Here is a 24,696-nt window from a genome sequence, read left to right on the forward strand (position 1 = left end):
AAAATCTGGAATATTTGTTTAAATGCCTATAAATCTAAAAGCTTTACAAAACAGTCTGATGTATAAAAACCTGCTGCCACAAACTCAAGTGAAATCTTTGTATAAGGCGACTATTAAATCATAGAAGTATTGCTCTCATTATATGTTTAATATATTATAGCTTGTTTTTTCTGCAGATGCTTTCAGGACATATAACATTGTTATAGCTATAGCTTTTTAATGACTATAGTAGTATAGTTCTACTGCATGATAGCTTAGAATTGATGTCTCTGTAGAGACATTATTTGCTAAGCTCAACAGTATCAAATATTACATTTTGTTAAGTTACTGTGTTTCTGTTGTTTAAAAGTTAACTTTGGTTAGGAGAAATGAGCAAAGGGATTTAGGAAACTTTATGAAACTCAATTTCTTTTTCCTTGAAATGGGAGTACTTTGACAATTTTAGAAAAATTAACCTGCAGTCTTATATTTAGATAAATATGGGTTTTCTTCCACTAAATGATTTATGCTAGTATACTTTTTCCCATTGTGTATACTTATTGTATTTTCTGTTTTATTTTTAATAAAGAATACATACTGATGTTATTAGGAACAATTTCAGTGGTGTATTTTTAAAAGGTAAATTCCATTTTAATGATCTAACACTTTATCGTTTCATGGTTTGTTATGATTTGACTTTGGTTCCTTTTGCGGGGGCAGTCTTAACTTATAATGCTTCAGAAACTATTAGGTAAAAAATGTTAACAGTAGACATCTTATTTTTTTTTTTTTTAAGAAACAACTTACTATGAAAAAGACTTGTGCTTTGTTGCCATTTTGATGCATCTATTGCCAAGAACTTGAGAAAAATATCTTTAGATTCTCATGATAAACTGACAGAGTGAAATATCTTAAGGCTTGAAAGGGCAAGTAGAAGTTATAATTACTGTGTAGTTTCACAATCCTTGTACTGAATACTCACCTTTGCTATCATGCTGCAGGCCATAGAGCGAGAAAAAGCCGAGAAGTTCAGAAAACTGCAAGATGCCAGCAGATCAGCTCAGGCCCTGGTGGAACAGATGGTGAATGGTAATTACACGGAGTTGATTTAGATAATCTTCTTAGGGATTTGATAAACACATAGGTTCATATTTATCAGCTGAATTATATCAGACAAGCACTTCCTGAATGAAAATTTAAAGTGAGTTTATGAGCTTTTTATTATTGTTTCTTAATGCAAAGCAGATTATTTGAGGAAATTCAACTTTGAGTCCAATGGAAGAAAATGAGATGTGGTAGAATATTTTATTAGTCTGTTGCTGAGAAATCAATTTTAGTGCAAAGTCTGCTTACATTTGTCCAAATGATTTAAGAAAACAAGATTTGCAGAAATAAATGGAAATGTAAGCAATCATATGATATATGTAAAGTGATTATAATCAGATTTAAAATAATTTTGGAATATATTTTTCCCATACCTATTTGCTAATAATATATTTGACATTTTCTGTGTTGTTTTCATTTTTTAACTTATTTTAAAAAAAAAGGTCTCCTAAGGGAAACTTTTTTTTTAACTTCAATTATTTTGAGGTAAAGGTACAAAGGTAACAAGACAAATATTAAATGAATTAAAATTAATTTTTGCTAACACTTGGTACCCCAAAGGTGTCTGAACAAAATGCTATTGATGTCAATTATAAACAAAGTTCTTTCCAGTTGTCATTGTTATACTACTGTATTCATTTCTAGGTGTAAGTAGTTTATGAAAATCAGTGTGTGTATGTGCTTCGTCACTCATTCGTGTCTGACTCTCTGTGACTCCATGGACTGTAGCCTACCAGGCTCCCCTGTCCCTATAAAGCTATTTCCAAACAAGGTTATTTTTTTAAGAATATGTTTATAAGAATATAAAAATCAAATGTCACAAATGTTTTTGTTAGGCATGTCACCTTTTTCCAGTACCTGCCTGCATTCTGAGGCATAAATTCTGTGTTTGAATTATTTTTGCTTTAATTGCCATGTTGGCATTAAAAAATTCGATGATCTTCCTAGGAAATAAATTCATTTTCTCCTTCTAATGGGCCTCATGACTATATTTGGTAAAAAATAAAGGCAAGCAAATATGATAGCTGATGGTTGGGTTAACAAGTTAAAGAATATATAGAAGATGCAAAAAACAAAAAATATAGTTGTTTAGATACATGTTTGCGGGGCAGTTTAACTGATGAGTTTGACAACAGCATATTCATATTACATAAAATTATATGATCTAAAAATATCCTTATACTGTTATATAATTTCCCCCTGGTAACTGCATTATCACTTTTTCATTTTTATAAACTGATATAAAATCTATACTTTTACATGGTCTCTACTTTAAATGGCCTTGGTTCATAATCAAATATAAAGCAGACCTTAACTCAGATTATCTGATAGTAGTATACACTGAATTACTCAAAAAATAGAACCCACCTGCCAATGCAGGAGACTTAAGAGATGCAAGTTTGATCCCTGGGTTGGCAAGATCCCCTGGAGAAGGAAATGGCAACCCACTCCAATATTCTTGCCTGGGAAATCCCATGGACAGAGAAGCCTGGTGGGCTATAGTCCATGGGGCTGCAAAGATTCAGACACGACTGAATGACTAAACTAAAAAAATAAGTTAAAATTTAGAAATTAAGTAATGATGTTTTTAAATTGAAATGATATGCAGGGTTAAAGGGCTTACCAGGCGACTCAGCAGTAAAGAATCTGTCTACAAGGCAGAAGATGCAGGAGATGCCACAGATTCAATCCCTGGGTCCAGAAGATCCTCTGGAGGAGGCTATAAGCAACCCAGTCCAGTATTCTTGCCTTGGAGAATCCCATGGACAGAGGAGCCTGTCAGGCTACAGTTCATAGCGTCACGCAGAGTCACACACTACTGAAGCAACTGAACACAATGCACGGGTTAAAATGATCCTATGATTAGTGATAACATAGTTTTCTAGATTATTGCCCTCATAGCTCAAAATTTTGGAAGCATGAAGAAAAATCATGATCTATACTAGGTCTTTAATAAATATTAATTGGCCGATTAAATTCTATTTAGCAAAGCAAAATTAAGGCAGTAATTGAGATAACGACATTGGTAATTTCAGTCAGAAAATAACACTTCTGAAGGAAAATTCTAATTTCTGTACAATGCAAAGAGCAGTAAGGGATGGGGGTGTGATTTGAGACATTCCTCATTGGATGACTATATTGACCAAATTTTAAGCTTCTCATGTGTTCTGTTAATGACTATTTGGTGTAAGTGATACATAATTAATTTCAGATTTGAGCTATAAATAGAGCATAGATAGTTCTACTTTGCTCCATTCAATCAAACAATTTACATAATTACTAAAAAGTACACTCAAAGATTCTAACTTATCATTTTGTTATTGCTTAGTGTTTATTTTAAGCAATTGTGCAAGTTGTGAGTTAAGCCAGACATGCAGTAAGTGCTTGGAGTACCTCTCTAGGTATATTTCAGAGGAACCCCCAATCCTAAACTGCAGCTGCTCCACCAACATAGAACCAAATGCTAGAGTATACTGATGTGGTTCATGAAGTTGAAAGACACACTGAAGTTTCTCTAAACCAGATTTCTCAACAGTTACCTCAGTAAAGCTCTTAAATTTGCAAGTTAAGAATTTCCTTTCTCAAGTGTGACTATGGAGTGTAATAAAATTCATAACCATATAAAACACATCCTTGTTTTTATTTATAGAAAGGAAAAAGAGAGCTGAATCATGGTACTTCATTTATGATCCCATGTAAATATCTATTTCTTTAACCATATATCTTGTCCTTAAAAATTAAGATAAAGGCAGATCATTCTTATATGATGTTATAACTATATCCAAGTAATACTAATGTATATACATTAAATGTTTGATTCCCCATGATAGCAACACCTAACATATATTCATAATTTAAAATACGTATGGAGATAAGCATAAATATAGCTATTATATTTTAAAGAAAGCATTCCATAACTATATATGTGTGTGTACACACACATAGGAAACTGAATTTTTAAATAAAATAATTTATCATCAGATTAGAGCATGTTTAAAGTATCTAAAATGATTTTGGAACTCTCTTACCTTCAGAATGAAACTCTAAGACTTGCAAAAAAAGATTCCTCAATGCTTATAGTTTACATCAGTTTTGACCCCAAATGGTATATTTCCAAACATATTTCCAAATCAGTTTTGGCCATTTCTAAGTATCTACTGAAAGCATGAAGTTTTAGTTCCGCTTAAGAAATGCAAAAGAAAAAGTATCTGTTAGTCCTGAAGGCATTTGCCAAATCAATTTAAGAAAGGCGCTGAGAAACAGAGTGAGGTAGTGTCTCAAAATGGTTAAAAATACAGAGATTATTACCATGATGCCAATATTGAAGAAACTGCTTTCATTTGATGTTGCAAAGTTGTGCTAAAAATCAATTGTATGTCCTGAAAACACTGTTTCTCATAACACATGTTTAGTTTTGCAGGGTTAAATAGAAGTTATGATCAATTAGAAGATAATTTTCATTTTGGCTGCATCTTATCAAATGCCAAGTGTTATAAGCAGAATATTATAATACAGTTGCTATTAAATATTTTAAGTTTTAATATCAACTATATTATGAATTTTTAAGTAGAATGATGTATACTTGAATAATATGCAGGAATTCAGTAAGAGATTCTTATTCATTCATTTGCGACCTTTTTTTAAATCAAAAGTTTGCATAAATTATTTGTATACATAAAAGCTATACATGAACATTTTTCTCTTAAGTGTATCAGTTCTTTTAGAAGACTATAAAGGATCTTCACGCTCAGAATGGACTCAAAATGGAGGCTACAGTGATACTAAAAGGGAGAATGTTATATAAAATGTTAATTTCTGGGATTTTGACATGGAATTTTGATATAACTGATTTATCTATTTAACTGTTTCTTTTAATTAACATTGAATTTATTGCTCCTGTATCAAAATCAGTTGATCAGATAAGTATGGGGGATAGTGTTATAGTGTTGAATGGTGGAGAGCTCTTCATCTTGTTGGAGAAATTTTTCACAGATAGAATCTTTATGAAGTTTATTGTCACTATATAAGATTAGTATCATAGCCCTAGTCTGTATAAATTATTCACATCCTAGAACTTTAATGAGAGTAAGTGGGAGATGAAATTGGGTACCTAGTGATCTACTTATGTTTCCTGTAATTGTGATATTCTGAGAAGGGGAATTTCCAGATTTTTATTTATTTAAATTAAAACAATATACAATATGGACCCTCTTTAATGTTTATTTTTATATTAATTTAAATACAAAATGATATAAACTAATTAAAATTTTAGAAAATTTTAGCTATTAAATATCAAGTATATTGCTATCATATCAGTAATATAGATTATTAATAAACACAGGTTTCAAATATTTTATTTTGAACAGCTTTTTAACTCATTTGCATAACTTTAGAGCAAAAGCTTTTCATTGTTTGAATGAGATTATGGGACTTCAGGACAGTCTAGAACAGTTTTATGCCTAAAAATATGCTTACTTCATTTTTATCTGTTTAGCATTAGACTTCATTTTTAATTCTTTTTGTAAAATAATGTTCTTGCATCAAATATTTAGTCTCCTTTTCAGTCAGATATAACAAAAAAAGACCCTGGTTTTGATAAATTATTTTCCTTTATTAATATTGAAATACTAAATTGAATTGACATTACCAAAATGTTGCATCAAAACATTCATTTAAAAACTTAAAATGGTTTTACTACAATTTCCAGAGGAGATCCTATAATTATCTAATAGGGTTAGTAATGTTTTCTACATTAAATTGTGCTTCACTTTCAATTTCTAATTGTAGTTTTCTATGTGTTAATTAAGAGCCTGAAGACAATCACATTAAGGAAATGTTTAAATAAAAGTAGTAATTATTAGTATATTAGACTAAAAGAACATTTCAAAGCCATCATCCCATGAGTGTTAGATTATAGTGTTTAAGGTAAAACCTAATAGTAAGTCTGCTAAGTATCATAATTACACAGACAAGGGCTCCTCTTATCCATAATATTAAGTATGGAACTGTATTTTTAGTATTTTGGTTTATAGTTCATTAAATACTTTAAAATGAATGATGTCATTTGAATTTGGGCAAAACTTTGTCAGATGGGTAAGGGCAAGCATTAGGTCAGTTTGACTCACCTCAAAGGCAAACCTCTCATTATCTTTTCACATCACTGTGAAGTATTTTCAGAGGCAATAACTATTCTAATTGTATATTTTAATGGAAAGTGATTTTGTAGCTGCTCTGTATATCAATGGGGCATGGAAATGGTACTGTTTGCAGCGGTCCAGCCCCTCCATCATGAATGAGTAGCTTTCCACGGTTGTACTCATTTCCTCTTCTCTTATTCTTTCCTGAGTTCTGGGCAGCTTGATTTATGTTTCCTGTTTTTCCACGTTACACTTGGGATAATGGTCTACACAGAGTTCACAGTCAATAAATGTTGTTAATTGACAGGCACATTTTTCTTTGTTTAACTTTAATCTCCAAAGGAAGAGACTCAGTTCCTGGTATGTGTGTCTCTGTGTGTCTCTGTGTGTCTGTGAGTGTAGTGTGTGAAGGGAGGAAATTAAAGAGGTCACTGTTGTGGAAAATTAGTTACAAAAACAAATACGAGTAGAGATCTGACTTTTTTCTTCTGAAAAAAGGAAAATTAGGGTAAAACCTAATAGTCTGCTAAATATCATAATTACACAGACAAGGGCTCCTCTTATCCATAATATTAAGTATGGAACTGTATTTTTAGTATTTTGGTTTATAGTTCATTAAATACTTTAAAATGTAAATACTTTAAATACTTTTACCTTATTTTTCAGTGCTGTTTAGAAAAAGAAAAAAATGAAAAAAGTTATATTTGTAAATTTATATATTAGAGTTATTAGGGGCATGAATTTTATGCACAACCTATTTTTTAAAGCTATTATTTTTTAAAACAAGATGATGTGGCAGTTGTATAAAAGTTAGCGTCATCAGAAAACACCCTAGAATTAGTCTATAATACCCAGACCTTATTTTCATGGACTCTGATTAAGTTTCAATTACATTTTAGGCTGTTATATTAAATGCCAAATGGATTTGTAATGACCCTCACTTAATATGCAACAAAAACAGGAGACTATTAGCAACTTTACTTTAAGTTTTCACTCCAAATATTCTTCTAACTCAAGAGCTCTGAAAACACAGGTTTTGTATTATTCTACCCTGGCTTCATGGCTAATGATGAATATACTTGATGAGGAATACTTCACTTTAAGTGGCAGTTTTGAAGTACTTGCATGGAAGGTGGTGCACAATTAAAATTATTCTAACAGTCTGTTATGCACTGTATACAAGTAATAAAATTAATGGATGCACTTCAAGTAATGATCCATTTCCTCTGGGTGCAATATATTTATTCATAGACTATTTCAGGGGTTGTTTAGAATATGAAATGTGAATGGATTATGATCCATTATCCCTGAGATTCTAATGTGCTACTATGAAATGGTTTCCATAAGTATTGTTCATAACGCCTGGTGAGTTAATGTTTGTGTTCTTAAGTAGCTAAGAAAAAATTAAAAAAAACCAGATGCTCAAACAGTTGATACTTAAAACTTTGCAGGTATCTGCACTTATAAACTTTCTTGAAACTGAAAATTTTTCAGTTAAGAAGCATAATTCTATGAAATGCACATAAAAAATATAAAATTATTCACATGGGAGTATTTGCTGGGGAAACAGTACCTTTATTTATTCTGAAAAGTTTTAAGGGACTTTTTCATAATCTCATTACTACTAGTAGATAATAGATGGCCAATTAATTCATGAAGTTGAAGTAATAACGTTTCCAATTTTAGTTGATCCCTCCTCCAAGGGATCAAATTCGAAGGAAAAGAGAATGCCTGGGTCTCTGTATTTGGCTTTTCGCATCTGCAACTATTGCTCCCCTAGTGTTTGTATTTGTATGAAGTAGGCTATTGATTTGGTGTTGGGCAATTTCACAGGTAGTGTGTTTATTTTGTACCTACTCTAAGCTGAGAATTCTATCAGATACTTCCAGTGGAGACATTTTTCTTAGGAGATTTTATAGTTTAGAAAGACAGGATATACTGTAGTTGAGCAGGAAGCATATTCGTGTATGAATTAATACTGTATTTCCATATAAAGCCTTAATAATAAAATGTCTGATTATCTGCAGTCAAAATCATATCTTATTCAGTGACATGTAGAAATTTCTGTTTTTAACTTTTGGCATGGCTATACTTTGTAACTTGAATTTCAAATGATTATAAATTTATGACCGATTATTCCAAGATTCCCTAATAAGCTCTTATGTATTCATTGCTGATTGATATGATTTCTTATAAAATGTATAAATATACTTTATTCCATATTAGTGCCATATTTTATAAAATTACTACTATCTTTAAAAATATTTATTATTTTTCACAAATGATCTTTTTAATCATTAAAAACTCCTCCTGTCCCTAATTTCACCATTTGAAAGATATGATCTCTTTTCCTTATTTCCTATAGGTTCTTTTTCATTTCTTTATATTAACATTGACTAATATTTATTGGTTGCCTGGTATATGTCATGTTTGGTGTAACGATTCACACATGTTAACTCAGAACCCTGATAGGTGTTCTATGAAGTCAGTTGTATTTTTTTTTATTTTTATTTTATATTGGAGTATAGTTGATTAACAGTGTTGTGTTACTTTCAGGTACACAGCAGAGTGATTCGGTTGTATATATACATGTGTCTATTTTTTTTCCAGATTCTTTTCCCATTTAGAGTACTACAGAGTATTGAGCAGAGTTCCCTGTGCTATACAGTAGGTCCTTGTCCGTTAACTATTTTATATATAGTAGTGTGTACATGTCAATCCTCATTCCATGGATGAAAAAAGTAAAGTCCAATATGAGTACTTAGCAGAACCAAGTTCACTCATTTAGTAAAGGGAGAGGTCAGATTTGAACTCAGGTGTGCCTAATACCAGAGCTCTTACTGTGAACTTTTGCCTGCCTTTACCATTTATCCTCGTAAGAGATCCTTCTTGTACATGTTGTTATACTTTCATTCCCTTTATTCAGTTATAAAAGTCAGTATGCTTATTAGTGGAGAGTACTGTAGATTTCAAAGTGGAATGGTACTCAATTCACTTTTCCCATTTATATTAATTTCTTTTGAAGCAATGTTTAGCATTTGGACATATTTTAGGCATGACATTGAACTGATAATTTCAGGTAATGATCAAGGACTCATTAAATTCTATCTCTGGATTTTATTAGGTGCCATGGAACTTACTGATACTGCATTATAATTTGATTTGTATTTTGCTGATTAAATTAACATCTATTATTCATATGAAAATTAATTTATTATTTTTTTCCAATTGCTTAGGGGTTTTCATATGGTTGACCTCAGGAACATTGAGATAATATTTTCTGTATTCCCTTATCATTTGGACTAATGCTAAATAAATTCACTGCAGCATCATTCCATCAGTACTTTTAATTTACTTTAGCACCTCTTGTTTGTCTATCATGGACTTGAAATACCAAGGACTCCCTTCTTCTAAGTGCTTATTCACATTTAATATATGCTGAAAATATTTCTCCTAAACATCTGCTCCTTTAGATCCATGGCACATTTTTGAGTCGTTTTCTAACATAATTTACAGTTTCTACCCTGTGTATTTTTAAATTACTCCATTTCATTTTCCAGCAATATTATCAGCACTTTATCATAGTATTTTTTCTCAAAATGAGTGCCTATATGACCGGACATTTGGATTCTTCTCTTATACTTTGCAACAAACATGATTTTATAACTATAGTTTCTTAGTGGCATCCCTCGGAACATATTTTGGTATAATTCTTGGTCACTGCTCAAAACCAAATTATCCCAAGCAGAATATCCCATGAAACATCCAGATGTCTCAATGTCTCAATAAAACCAGTTGCTTCCTTAACTATTACAAGGGTATTAGAGGAATAGTTTGCTCCTGCAAACCACAGGCTGCCTTTTTTAGCTGTATATGTGGAAATGATATTTGTGGTTTGTTTTCTGCAGTGTCATCTTGAATAGTGTCCAACTCTGAAATTAGCGAAACTAGAGCTGTGTTTCAAATGAATTGAGAGATGTGGTTTGGCAGCATAGCATAATTACAACAAAATATAAATCAGAGTATCTGAGCAGAGAAAAGTAGAAGAGAATAAAATAATATAGTTGTTGACTTCAAATCCATGTTTTTTATTCTTTATAAAGAGTGAAAGGGGAGGCATGTACAAGTTAGCAGAACTTCAGGCCTCATATTTGCTAGAGATGGTCTTCAGACTTCTTAATAACTTACTGGTCTTTTAACTGAATCATATTATCAGAAAGTTGTATAAAATGGACATTCATAAAAGAAGATTCTCCTGGACAAGTTGGTCTTCACTAGATCACAATAGCCCCTTAAATACTTTAATCTAGAGGAAGACTCTTACACTGAGCTTATGATCTCTTTTGAGTCTGTGAATATATGTGGAAATAGGAAACATTTGAGTATTCAGTATTTCAGAAATATTAGGAAGTTATCAGTGCTATCATAGCTATGTTTTAATGTCCATATTATATTTAATATTTTTCTTTAGTGTAATTTATTAAAGAAGTTGCTATGTAAACACATTGTGTGTGTAAGAACATTTACATGTTGTGAACTCTACAGAATTAATAATGTGATATTGCTGTACTCTCGTTAGTATGACATTAGTTACATATCACACTTTGAAAAAAAATTAAATGAGATGAAATTTGCTAAAAGACAACATATTCCGTAAGACATAGTAGGTTTTCTGGAAGGCTAAAGTTGATAATGATATGGTTATGTTTCCATTTTGCCCTTGATAGACTTTTTTCTGCTTGAGTATTTCTGTAGCTCGTTTTCAAATATTCAGATCAACCTCCACATTTGTAAATGATGTGTAAATAATTCAAAAATCTTCTTTATAATTAGAAAGATTTTTTTTCCTAATGCTTGTTTTCTTTCTTTGGACTCATGTTCAGTCTGCTTCTTTCTGGCTTTGTATAGCATAAACAGATAATTAAATTGATTTTTTTTAATACATGTTCACTTTTTACAAAATAGAAGTAGAGTCATGGATGTAGAAAGCAAACTTCTGGAAGAGGAGAGGGATAATTTGGGAGATTGGAACTGACATATATACACTACTGTATATAAAATAGATAACTAATAAGAACCTGCTGTGTAGTGCAGGGAACTCTACTTAATACTTTATAATGGCCTGTGTGGGAAAAGAATCTATGAGCGGATACATGAATATGTATAACTGATTCAGTTTGCTGTATACCTGAAACTAACACATCACTATAAATCAACTAGATGGCCAATAACATTTTTTAAAAAGAAATTGGAAATTTACAATTTTATGCCCATATTTTAATTAAAGACATGTATGACACAGTGATCAATAAAGGGATTTTAAACAAAAAATCCAAATAATAACAATTCAACTAATTGTAAATCTTTTTAAAAAGTGAAAATATGTTACTTTTTAGACGTGTAGTTTAATAATATACACGATATTTAGCGTTTATTTGGAAATATCCAAAAAGTTATTTGACTGCAATCTTCCATCCCCCCATCATAACTTTGTGCATTTTTTGTTTTTATTTAAATGTATTCTACTCTACTATATCTTATGTATCCTTAGCTAGTACTTTGTTGTATTCATGTTCTTTGATAAAATGCAACTCCAGCAATTTGCAATCAACAATCAGAAATCATATTGATACTTCAGCTTCTTCAATAAATAAATGATTTATTTGAAATCATTCAGATGATGAATAGTTTTAAACTTGAGTCAACATTGGTTTTCAGATAATGTCTTTCAGTTTGTGGCTTCAGTGGATATATATATTTGTTAAATCTGTCTTTCTAGAGGGTGTTAATGCTGACAGTATCAAACAAGCCTCAGAACAACTGAACAGCCGGTGGATCGAGTTCTGCCAATTGCTAAGTGAGAGACTTAACTGGCTGGAGTATCAGAACAACATCATCACTTTCTATAATCAGCTACAACAATTGGAGCAGATGACAACTACTGCAGAAAACTGGTTGAAAACTCAACCCACTACCCCATCAGAGCCAACAGCAGTTAAAAGCCAGTTAAAAAATTGTAAGGTAAGAATCTTTGCTCCTATTTGGAGCATCATAAATAGGACTTTCTTAGAAATTTCCAGAAGAATAGAAGAGTACTTAATGATAAAATTTTCTTCTTATGGGTTTAGTGAAACACAGTAAAGATTAAAATAAAAGTGAAGAAAATCATTTTAAACAGGTAACATATGGATACCTGAGTCCTGCAAGCTTAGTTATACATAATTAAGTGATTTTGTCAGATTGCAGAATGATGAGGCAGTATTGGAATGTGGGAACCACATGTATCCTATGGAAAGTGGAAAATAATTTGGAGCTCTTTCTTTTAACAGTTAAGAGGAAAACCCAGTCATATGTTCAAAATGTGGAATCCACACAAACACACAAGCAGCTGATATCCTATATAATCAGATATATGAGGAAAATCTTTTTAAATGGCAGTTATTAAATTTGGAAAACAAGAGGAAGGTCATTTACAAAAATACTTTTTATATGTGCTTGGAATATAGAGGAATCTCAAGGGATAGTACAGTAACCTAGCATCAGAGCTGTTATTATTCTTAAAATAGAAGGAATCAGGGAGAGAGAAGTTACAGAAAGCCTGAAGATGAATTAGATGTCCATTGTAAAGACAGCTTTCAGAGCCAGTCCAAGTGCTAACACAGGAATGGAGCCAGAAAAATAGACACTCTGTTTTACTCTCTTTCTTGCCTCCAGAATCTGAACAGGACTCCCCATCAACTAAAATTAATCAGAAGTCAGAGGACAAAAAGCGGTAGTCTATAACTGTCATTCTCCTGGGCTACACGAGAAGGTTGGCTGTGTATCTAGTAGGGTAAACAAGATACAACACACACAAAAGGGCTGCGAAAGAGACTAATAGAGTATTCTGCATGTGTAAGAAAACAAGAGATATATCAGTAGAAACAACGTGAACTTTTTGCATAAGTAGTTACTACAAAATGTTAGTTTGCATAGTTAAAAACTTTTCATGGGAAGTTGCTTACAGGATAGATGAAAAGGTTTCCAGGAGGAACTTTAAGGGTAGACTGAGATGACTGGGTTTAATGTTAAAAGCAGTAAATGAGGGTTAATCTGCATACTTTGGAAATAATGGTTTAAATAATGGGAAACTGAAGATGGAGAGATGACATGGTTGGTTTGGAGGCTATTGAACCCAGAGTGATGGGAAATTCAAAGTTATTTTGAAGGGGAAGTCAGATGAAGGATTTGATGATGATTCTTCACATGATGAAACTACAGCTTTACTAGGAAGTAAATAAATTTAGCAAATACATTTGTGGATAAAGAATACCATATAGTGAGGCATTTATTTTATTAGTGTAATATGTAAGTATAGGGAATTTCTTTTCCCTATAATTCTAGATACATTTTGCTATTAAAGAATAGAATCCATGACTTTGTTCTGTGAATTAGTGGAATATTTCACCTATATCATTTCTTGCAATAAAAAAATCTGATGATACTTATTTAACCTGTTTCTTGAGATTCAAATATAAATATTAATTACATCTTCAAACTGCATTCATCCATAAAATACATATTCAGTGTCTCTAATGTGGCCAAGAATGATATTAAGTGTTTTAACTGATTCGGGCTGCCATAACAAATACCGTAGACTGGGTGGCTTAAACAAAGAAATTTATTTTCTCACAGTTCTAGAGGCTGAAAATCCTAGATGAATGTCTGGCAAGGTTCAAATTCTGGTGAGAACTCTGTTTCTGGCTTGCAGACAGCTGCCTTCTCGCCACGTTCTCACCTGGTCTTCTCTTGGCACATGTGCATGGAAGGAGAAAGATCTCTCTCTCCTTGTAAGGCCACTGGTCCTGTCAGATAAAAACTCTGTGTTTAAGACCTTATTTAACCTTAATTACTTACTAAAAACCTCATATCCAATTATAGCCACCTTGTGAGGTTAGAGTTTCAGCATGTAAATTTGGGGGAGCATCATCCAGTCCACAGATTCTCCCTGTACCCCCTATTTAGGTCCTTGTCACATACCACGAGCCCCCAAAGTCCAGAAGTCATAACTCATTCCACCATCAACTCTAAAGTCCAAAATCTCTTCATCATTTAAATCAGATATGGATGAGACTCAACATATCCCGAGATAAAATGCCCCTCCAGCTGTGGACCATTAAAACCAGGACAACATATGTATTTTCAAAATATGATGGTGGGACAGGCATAGGGAAAGGCATTCCCATTCCCAAAGGAGTAAAAATAGGGAAGAAAGAAGGGATGATAGATCCTGCTGCTGCTGCTAAGTCACTTCATTCGTGTCTGACTCTGTGTGACCCCATAGACGGCAGCCGCCAGGCTCCGCCGTCCCTGGGATTCTCCAGGCAAGAACACTGAAGTGGGTTGCCATTTCCTTCTCCAATGCATGAAAGTGAAAAGTGAACGTGAAGTTGCTCAGTTGTGTCTGACCCTCAGCGACCCCATGGACTGCAGCCTACCAGGCTCCTCCATCCATGGGATTTTCCAGGCAAGAGTACTGGAGTGGGGTGCCATTGCCTTCTCGATAGATCCTAATCAAGTCCAAAATTTAGCAAGGCCGATTCCATTGGATTTAAGGTTTGAGAATAATCTTCTCTGGCTTGATGCCCTTCCTTCCAATCCTGCTGGGGTGATAGTTCTACTTTAGGACCTACTGGAGTGGCAGGCACTTAAGTTTTGGGAAGGTCAGCATGAGCATTCATTGATCCTACCCTCATAACATTGTCGTAGAGTAAATGAGAAGACATTAAGTAAATGATTAAATAAACAGATATAAAATTACCACTGGGACAAACGTTTTAAACAGAGTTCTGGGAGAATATCTAACATGGAAAACCTGACCTTGATAGAGCCACTGAGGGCAGCTTTCTTGAGGCAGGTACATTTGAGTTGAAATTAGGAGAACAGCAGGGAAGGAGGCTTCAGACAGAATAAACATGGTGGGAGGGAGCAATAATGACCAAAGAACTGAAATAAGGCCGATGTGAATACTGAGCATAAAAAGGCAAAAATGCAAGCATATGGTGGCTCAGACGGTAAAGAATCTGCCTGCAATGCAGGAGGCTGGGGTTCGATCCCTGAGTCAAACCAGGGGTCGAAAGGAAATGGCAACCCACTCCAGTATTCTTGCTTGGAGAATCTCATGGACAGAAGAGCCTGGCTTAACAGCTAACACTTTCAATTTTCACATAGGAGACAAAGCAATGATTCTTAGGGCACACTAGGGCCTTGGTCTCTTTCTGAGGAGAGAATGGAGATCACCGGGAGCTATTCTCTCAGGGTTAGAGAAATCATCCTAAGTGAAATTAATTCTTTTTTTTTTTCTGCATTCAGTCACAAAATTCCAAATTCTGATTATACGATTCCATCCCTTTTATTACCCTTACTCTTTCTCTCTTCCCCACTGGTTTCCAGTAATTTGAGGTATCACCTTAGGTAGACTGTTTAGCAGGACAGCCCAAGATCATTCACACAACAGGTAAAATTGTACTATTTCGTTGTGATTAGTGATAGGTAAATAGATTAGCCCTTCCTATTTGTCAGTGTAGTCTGTTATTTGGAGATGTTTTTTAGGAGTAGGGTGCAGATTTAACTCTGAATCTAATATTTACCAGAACTGTTCTTGATATGTTGAGGGTTAGGGAGCACTTTAGGAATTGGAAGAAATCCATGAACATTTTCATGAGAAAAATACACGTTTTTCCAGGGTAAACATACAATTTTAAAGGATAAACAAACTCAGAGAACATGCCTTACTATGGAGGACCAACCATGCTCAGGCCTTTTTATGGAAATGAGTAATTGTTATCATTGTTAGCATCTTTTAAATGTTAAATATTTGAGGTCAGAATGATATTTCCTTTAATTTACTCTCAGAACTTTAAGGTCCCAGCTGAACATTTGCCCAAATGTTTTATTAGTTTCAAAGTCCCCTTTGTTTTGCAGAATATACTTTGCTATACTGTAGGCTCCTTATATAGCCCCCTAAACAGGGAGAATGATGGCCTTCCATCTGGCCAAATGTAAATCGGGTTATTAAATGTTTCGCAGCAGATGTCAATGGTACCATTTGCAAGTCTAGCGTACAAAGTGAATGTCTGTAATTCTATGATCCAAACCACAGAGTATTACCTTTTGCCTCTTTCTTATTCTTTGTCTATGAATATACACCTACCTTTTCGCACTTGATCAAGAGGCTTTATATTTGAATGGGAGAGATGGGGGTCATCTCCTCATTTATTTAAATGTCTTTCATTTTCACCTACCAGAATTTGATAGAGATTAACCTACCTGAATCAACTCATACTGATATAACCACATACCAAAATTTCTGTGAAAGTTATCTTTATATCTTCTCAAAATAGATAAAATTATCTATGTGATAAATTTATCTCATTTATTCCTAGGACAAATGTTACTTTCTCTAAAAGAGTATGCATGCATCCAAATATTTATATATATATATAAAGTTATATATATATATATATATATATATATATATATATATAACTTTAATTTCCAGGAAGATGAGATTTATATTTAGTTCATAAATACTATAATTCTATAAATTTTCCCTTCTAATTGGCTTGTGTTTCCCTAATAGCTCAGTTGGTAAAGAATCTGCCTGCAATGCAGGAGACCTCGGTTTGATCCCTGGGTCAGGAAGATCTGCTGGAGAAGGAAAAGTCTACCCAATCCAGTATTCTCTCCTGGAGAATTCCATGGACTGTATAGTCCACGGGGTCGCAAAGAGTCAGACACAACTGAGTGACTTTCATTTTCAGTTGGCTTGTGATCCAATTTTTGAATTTTAATTATCCTGTTTTTTATATTTTGAATGGTAAATGATCCTTAAGTACTATTTCTAGAGGTAGCATAGTTATGATTTCTAAGTGAACAATCATGGTAACAATACTTTAAAAAAGAACATATTGTGATTTCTTTGAGTTCAAATTATATATATATCAGATACTTATGAACTGCAACTTCATTGGAGACTAAAGAGTTTGAAAACATTTATATCAAGAACAGCACTATTCCGAAGAAATCGAATGCAGGCCACAAATGTGAACTACATGTGTAATTTTAAATGCTCTAGAAATGACATTGAAATAGGAAAAAAATAGGTAAGTCAGTGAATTTCAATAATATATTTACCCTGATATATCAAAATACCATTTTAAGATTTAATAATTATTTAAATCTATGTGAGTTTGTACTTCATACCAACTCTGAAATCTGGTGTATGTTTTACAATGACTGCTAAGTCGCTTCAGTTGTGTCCGACTCTGTGTGACCCCAGAGACAGCAGCGCACCAGGCTCCCCCGTCCCTGGGATTCTCCAGGCAAGAACACTGGAGTGGCTTGCCATTTCCTTCTCCAATGCATGAAAGTGAAAAGGGAAAGTGAAGTCGCTCAGGTTGTCTACTTGAAAGTTATACAGTCATGTCCGACTCCTAGCGACCCCATGGACTGCAGCCTACCAGGCTCCTCGGTCCATGGGATTTTCCAGGCAAGAGTACTGGAGTGGGGTGCCATTGCCTTCTCCTTTACAATGACAACACATCTAAATTTGGACTAACTACTTTTCAGATGCTCAGTAGTCACAGTTGACTAGAGACTACTACACTGGATAGCCTGGCAGAGTGTCCATGTGACTTGATCAAACAAATCAGAATAGTCTTGAGGGTGAAAAGGAGTGTTATTAACAATTATGCCAGGACAACAAGAGTAAAACAGAGCAAAGAGTCCCTCTAATTAAAATGATAGCAATTGCCTATTCAAGTCAGAATAAGTAAGACCATACAAAACTTAGATAATTATAAACACAAGTATGTGGGTGTATATATGTATTAGTATGTAAATTACAATTATATGTGTACATATATGATTATATATATTCTACATACATGTATTTAATCTATATAACATTAATATATATGCATATATATGGCTTAATTTAGTGTATATGTGGACATATATAGATATGTATGTATATATATAATTTATATTCTACACAAATGAATTTAGAGAAGAAAATTATTCATTGGATAAGCTTAGAATTTGAAGCAAAGGTGCACAGTTTTGAGATGAGTGTTGTAAAGGAACATCTGTGTTTGATTTATGAAAAAGATGTAAGGTCATTCATAGTACTTTTCAACTGTATCCATCCATACCTGATGATGATCTAAATGATGGCATTTTGAAATTTAAAAATTGTTGTTTACGATGGTACCTGTTGAGTGAAGAGCCAAGGTATTCTCAAATTGATGACGTGTGCTGGAGGCTTGCTTGAGCCATCTTGGCTGTTTGTTATCAATTTTTTGATAAGGGCCTTTAACTAAGCTTGCATCACTGCCTTTAAATACTTTACTTTGCAAAACTGTAATGTATGCAAAGTAACAGTGTTATTTAATACTCTAAATTATGGTACAGGATGAAGTCAACCGGCTGTCAGCTCTTCAGCCTCAAATCGAGAGATTAAAAATTCAAAGCATAGCCCTGAAAGAGAAAGGACAAGGGCCAATGTTCCTGGATGCCGACTTTGTGGCCTTTACAAATCATTTTAACCAAGTCTTTGCTGATATGCAGGCCAGAGAGAAAGAGCTACAGACAAGTAAGTAAAAATACTTACCATGACTGACTTGATATTTTTCTAATTAGTTACTTATTATGAAAGAGTAAGTACTGACATGAAAGAATGATTTCCATCAAAGAAACCATGCTCCCTACAAACTGTAGTAACAAGTAATGAAATGCTATTGTAGGAAAATAGATATGTTAGATTTCCATTTCTCTCCCTCCATTATAATTTCATGACTATGAGAAACAAATAAAGCATATGTTGTATATAGGCATAACTTCTCCTTGGCAAGTTGCAAATTTTACAGTCCAATGTTTGGAACATGGAAGGAAATAAAAGATCAGTTGAAGCCCTGTTAGTAGGTTTTCATCAAATCCAGTTTGCTTCATGTACAAGAATATCTAGCTAGGTGTCTTGCTAATACTTCTGTCAATTTATATGAAGATATTATAGCTGTAGCATACATGTGGCAACTGAAACTCAGCCAAGGACAAATTATTCTTTGGGCTGCATTTTACTATTGGATCATTCTAACTATACCGTATCTTCTTTTTTCTCGTTTACTGGTAAAATACAACATAAGAGTGGAGCAGTTATGCAAATACCTACCATATGACTAGCAAATTTTTCAGGATGTCTCTTTTGTCTTTCACCAATTTGCTCTTAGGATATTAATACACAGTCCAAATACCCCTACTCATCAGCCTACTTTTGAAGACAAAATTTCCTTTGACAAGCAGGTTTTTGAGCACTTTTAAGTATCAGCGAAAGGGTTTTTGAGTCACCATATACATATATGCATATGTATATATATGTACACACAAAGGAGTATAGAGTAAAACTAGATTTCAAAGCATTAAGATAAAAATATTTTTTAAAAGTTATACTTAAAGTTGTTATGAGAAGCACAAGTGAATATATTTGTTTTCGACTGAGACTTTAAATTTGTTGGAACACATGCATTTTTAATTGCTTTCCTTTGTAAATATGCAACAAATTTACCACACAATAACATTTCTAGAATCAGTATAGTGTAATATATGGGCTTTCCTCACTTTCTAATGTTTTTTCCCTTTTATTTCCTGGTGAGATCATGTATTGAAAGATTAATTTTTTTTTTTTTCCTTCAAAGTCATTTTTTGATGAGGAGTTTATTTTACTGATAGGGAGTGAAGGAATACAACTTTACAATCATGTCAGCTCCCTCTAGTGGATTTCAGTGTACTTGTTGCTGGGCTTCTCTAAAATCAATTGGGGAAAGGAATGAATGTCCTAAATTTTCAAACATTGATCTATTTAAGAATAATGCATTTCCATTATCACAAAATCCATAAACCTCCCTTAAAATCAAGTACATGTTGATGGTTATACTGTAACTGGTTGGCAAAGGAGCGTATCCACTGAAATTTATTTTAATTTATATAAACTTATTAAGGTTTAACATTTTTCCTGTTTTTTTTTAAAGGTATTCAAACTGTTGATGTGTGGTAACATATTGGATTATGATACTATAATATAAATACATAATAATATATACTTCTATCTATACAGCTATCAATATATTCATCTATATTATCATATCTTCCCTTTATCTTTCATATATATGGTGATAGTTTATAAAAAACTGCCAAATATTTTCACTCCATTTTTGTCTAAATAAAATATTCCCTTTCCACTGTAGTAATCAAAATATCTCTAGCACTGTGATACAATCATTTGGAAAACTTGTTTGATTCCTTAATAATAATTAATTAAATATGGATTATATATATTAATTATATGCCATTTATATTTATACAAAACTTATATGTAGTATATGTATTTAATATTATAAATTGTGTATGCAATTTATAGTTGCATATATCATGTTATACATAGATTATATAATTTATATACATATTTTATGTAATTTATATATATGTATTATGTACACATATAAAAATGGTGAGTAAAAATTCACCATGTCAAGTCATATTACAGTTAACTTTGTTAACTAATAATTATTTTCAAGGAATTTGCCATATGTATGTTTTCCCTAAACTGACTCCAGGGAGTAAATCTCATTACTTGTATCACTACATGGTGCTTTGAACATATTAAGTATTCAGTGAATAAGAGCTACCACAAAGACCTGGAAATCTGTCTTGACTTTCATCCCCTCTTTCCTTTTCTTCACTAGTGTTCTCACAGTTAAACAGAAACTTGACTTTTTAAGTGTACTTTGAATGGTGAAAATTGGTGTGAGGAATTGGTGGTTGGTACCTGGCAAAAATGATATGAAAAATAATACTAAAAGTTAAATGTACTCTATATTGATAGCAATTTTTAGTCTACAAACAAAAATCTTATAAACCATCATTCTTAGTCCTTAGAGGCAACCCTTTGAGAATATGATTATTATTCCCATGTCACAAGTGACCCATTAGAGCTCAAATAATGGAAAGGATGTATATATGAAATGGTTTAAGAACTGGAGAATATATTAATGCTATATTAATAGCAGCATTATTCATGATAGCCTCAAAATGGAAGCAACCCATATGCCCATCAACTGAATAAATAAATTGAGTATATCCATACAATGAAATAATACTCAGTAATGAAAAGTAATGAAGTATTGATACATGCTACAGCATGGTTTCCTTAAAAACATTATGCTAAGTGAAAGAAGCCTCTCACCAAAGACCATATATTATATGATTACATTTATTAGAAATGTCCACACTATGCAGATCTAAAGAGACAGAAATAAATGAATGGTTGCCTAAGGCTAGAAGATTGAAATGGTAGCATTTCCTCCCAAAGCAATTGATAAAGCCTTTTCTAGAAACTGCAAACCAGAAAGATCATTTTCTACCCTAGATGAATTTGGAAAATAGCAAAAAGTTTGTTAGGGTAATCCATTATTATAACAAAGAAGAAATTAAATGTTCTTTTTAAATGTAAATATGGAAACACAGTTTGAAATATGCTTTGAACTCCTTTCAGTTGTGAGAGATATAATCATGCCAAGGAAATTATTATTTTGTTGTTTTTACCAGCCATTGGGGAAGTGGCAGCATTAATTATAACAAAACAAGTGTTTTCTTATTTTCTAAAACTTTAAAAGTGTGTTCTTTTGTTCTTTAACCCTAGATTGCCGACACAATATTTTTCTTTTCTTAAAAAAAAAAAATTGACAAGAACTCATAATATGAGATTTATCTTCCTAACAAACTTTTAAGTGTAAATAAAGTGTTAAGTGTAAATCAGTGTTGTACAGCAGATCTCTAAAATTAACTCTTGCACAGTTGAAACTTTGGGGTTTCCTGGATGGTGTGGTGCTTAAGAATCAACCTGCAATGCAGGAGACACAGGAGATGTGAGTTCGATCCCTGGGTCGGGAAAACCCCCTGGAGTAGGATGTATAATATCATATGTGAAACGAATCATCAGTCCAGGTTCGATGCATGATACAGGATGTTTGGGGTTGGTGCACTGGGATGACCCAGAGGGATGGGATGGGGAGGGAGGTGCGAGGGGGTTTCAGGATGGGGAACACGTGTACACCCGTGGTGGATTCATGTTGATGTATGGCAAAATCAATACAATATTGTAAAGTAATTAGCCTGCAATTAAAATAAATAAATTTATATTTAAAAAAGAAACCTATTCCAGTATTCTTGCCTGGAAAATCCCATGGACACTAATTCAATACATAGTTTTGAACACTTGGTGTGTGCCATGAAAATAATGGATACTAGGTATTTAGTGGAGAAAATTGGGAGGGAGATTTATGTCTTAATGGAGCTTATAGGAATAAAGATACTGAACAAATGAATATCTAAATTATATTATCATAGATTATAATCACTTAGAAAATATTATTCTGGGGTGATGACATTTGAGTCAAACCCCAAGGATATGCAGGAACCAGCTGTATAGTGAGTTAAAGGAAGGATATTAGGAAAAATGGGAATACACACAAATGTCCCAAAGTAGGGAAGTATTGGGCATGTCCAAGAAGACAGAAATGAGGTCTGGAAGGAGGAAACCAGCAAATCATGGAAAGATTAGGATAAAATCAGAATGGAGTTCATGCAGGCTACCCCCTAGAGGCTCCTATAAAAAGTTCAGGTTATATTTCAGAAGTGTTGAAATGTCTAAAAGAATTTCAATTAAAGAAATTAAGTAATCTGATTCACATTTTTGAAAGATTGAAGAAGGGTCAGAGCAGAAGTAGGTAGGTAGGGAAAAGGTAGGTAGGGGAAATGGTAGCCATACAGGCACCACCTTGGACTGGAGTTGTGATACAGTAGATAAAGGAAAAGTGCAGGCAGCCCTTGAAGTGCTGATCATCTGGGGAGGTGTAGTAGGAAGTACTCTTACCAAAAATTACAGAGAATTACTTTTGCTTCCTATGGAGATAATAGAAAAAAAGTTTAGGATGGCCAGCAAACAGTGCTCCCTGTGGCCATAATTTCAAGCTCTGTTGTTAGTCCCTACTACTCCCTGTTAAGATGCAGAGACTGGGAAGGGAAATAAAGGTTGACCTGAGTTAGCTCTTTCAGCTCCAGATCAGAAACTTGACCTTATTTACTTTTATATATAGGAAAGGGATTCTTTTGTTCTGGAAGACAAAATCTGTATCACTTTGCTTTTCAAGTCCAGAAAAGAAAAGAAGAAAAGCTGTTTGTAAATGGTCCTTTTGTTTTCATACTGTTGTCTTTATCAATACCACCAACAGCATGAATAATGGACACATTTATTTAAGCTTAATATGTGCTTCATGCCATGAGATACAGGAATTGCTCCCTGACCTTGAGAATCTTGAGAACATATGCTAAATGCCAATGGAGCATTAAAAATAAAAAATGTTTTGAACACTTATTTAGCAGGAGTTCTTAAAGATAGGTTTGATGAACCAGAAGGGCTAATATTTAAAAAAGTGGAAAAGAAGGAAAATGCAGCAACCCCTCCACAAACACTTCCCTTATATCATAATAAATATTTCAGTAATATAGAATTTATATTTACCACCATCTTGGTTGGTTGTGCATGCCAAGTTACTTCAGTAGTTCTGACTCTTTGCCATGCTATGGACTGTAGCCCACCAGGCTGTTCTGTCCATGGGATTCTCCAGGTAAGGATACTGGACAGGGTTGCCATGCCTCCTCTGGGGGATCTTCCTGACCCAGGGATCCAACTAGCATCTCTGAAGTCCCCTGCATTGGCAGGCAGAGTCTTTATCACTAGCACCACCTGGGAAGCCCACAGACTTGTTTGGAAAGTTGAGATGGACGTAGAAAGGGAATAATTTGTTCAGCAGGTGATTATTAGAGCACTGATTGCGAAAAGATCCAGATTTCAGTTGATCTACTGGTTGTTGTTCAGTGGCTCAGTCATGTCCAGCTCTTTGCGACCCCACGAACTGCAGCACTCCAGGCTTCCCTGTCCTTTACCATCTCCCTGTGCTTGCTCAAACTCATGCCCATTGAGTCGGTGATGCCATTTAAACATCTCGTCCTCTGTCATCCCCTTTTCCTCCTGCCTTCCATCTTTCCCAGCATCAGGGTTTTTTCTAATGAGTTGGCTCTTCCCATTAGGTGGCCAAAATATTGGAGCTTCAGTATCAGTCCTTCCAATGAATATTCAGGATTGATTTCCTTGAGGATTCACTGGTTTGATTTCCTTGAAGTCTAAGGGACTTGTAAGAGTCTTCTCCAGCACCACAGTTCAAAAGCATCAATTCTTTGGTGCTCAGCTTTCTTTATAGTTCAACTCTCACATCCATACATGAATACTGGAAAAACCATAGCTTTTACTAAACAGACCTTTGTCAGCAAATGATGTCTCTGCTTTTTAATACACCATTTAAGTTTGTCATAGCTTTTT

At 33.5% G+C, this 24,696-nt stretch overlaps 1 protein-coding gene across 6 annotated transcripts in view; it reads left to right on the top strand.

The window, feature by feature from the left end:
• Positions 1–24,696, top strand: part of DMD (dystrophin) — a 2,671,852-nt gene that overhangs the window by 1,177,272 nt on the left and 1,469,884 nt on the right. For all 6 annotated transcript variants that reach the window (XM_070365439.1, XM_070365442.1, XM_070365443.1 and 3 more), the window contains 3 exons: positions 981–1,068; positions 12,001–12,242; positions 18,675–18,855. In XM_070365439.1, the coding sequence (XP_070221540.1) occupies positions 981–1,068; positions 12,001–12,242; positions 18,675–18,855 (511 nt within the window). The remainder of the gene's footprint in view (positions 1–980; positions 1,069–12,000; positions 12,243–18,674; positions 18,856–24,696) is intronic.

This window comes from Bos mutus, chromosome X, assembly GCF_027580195.1.
Source record: "Bos mutus isolate GX-2022 chromosome X, NWIPB_WYAK_1.1, whole genome shotgun sequence".
NCBI classification, from domain to species: domain Eukaryota; kingdom Metazoa; phylum Chordata; class Mammalia; order Artiodactyla; family Bovidae; genus Bos; species Bos mutus.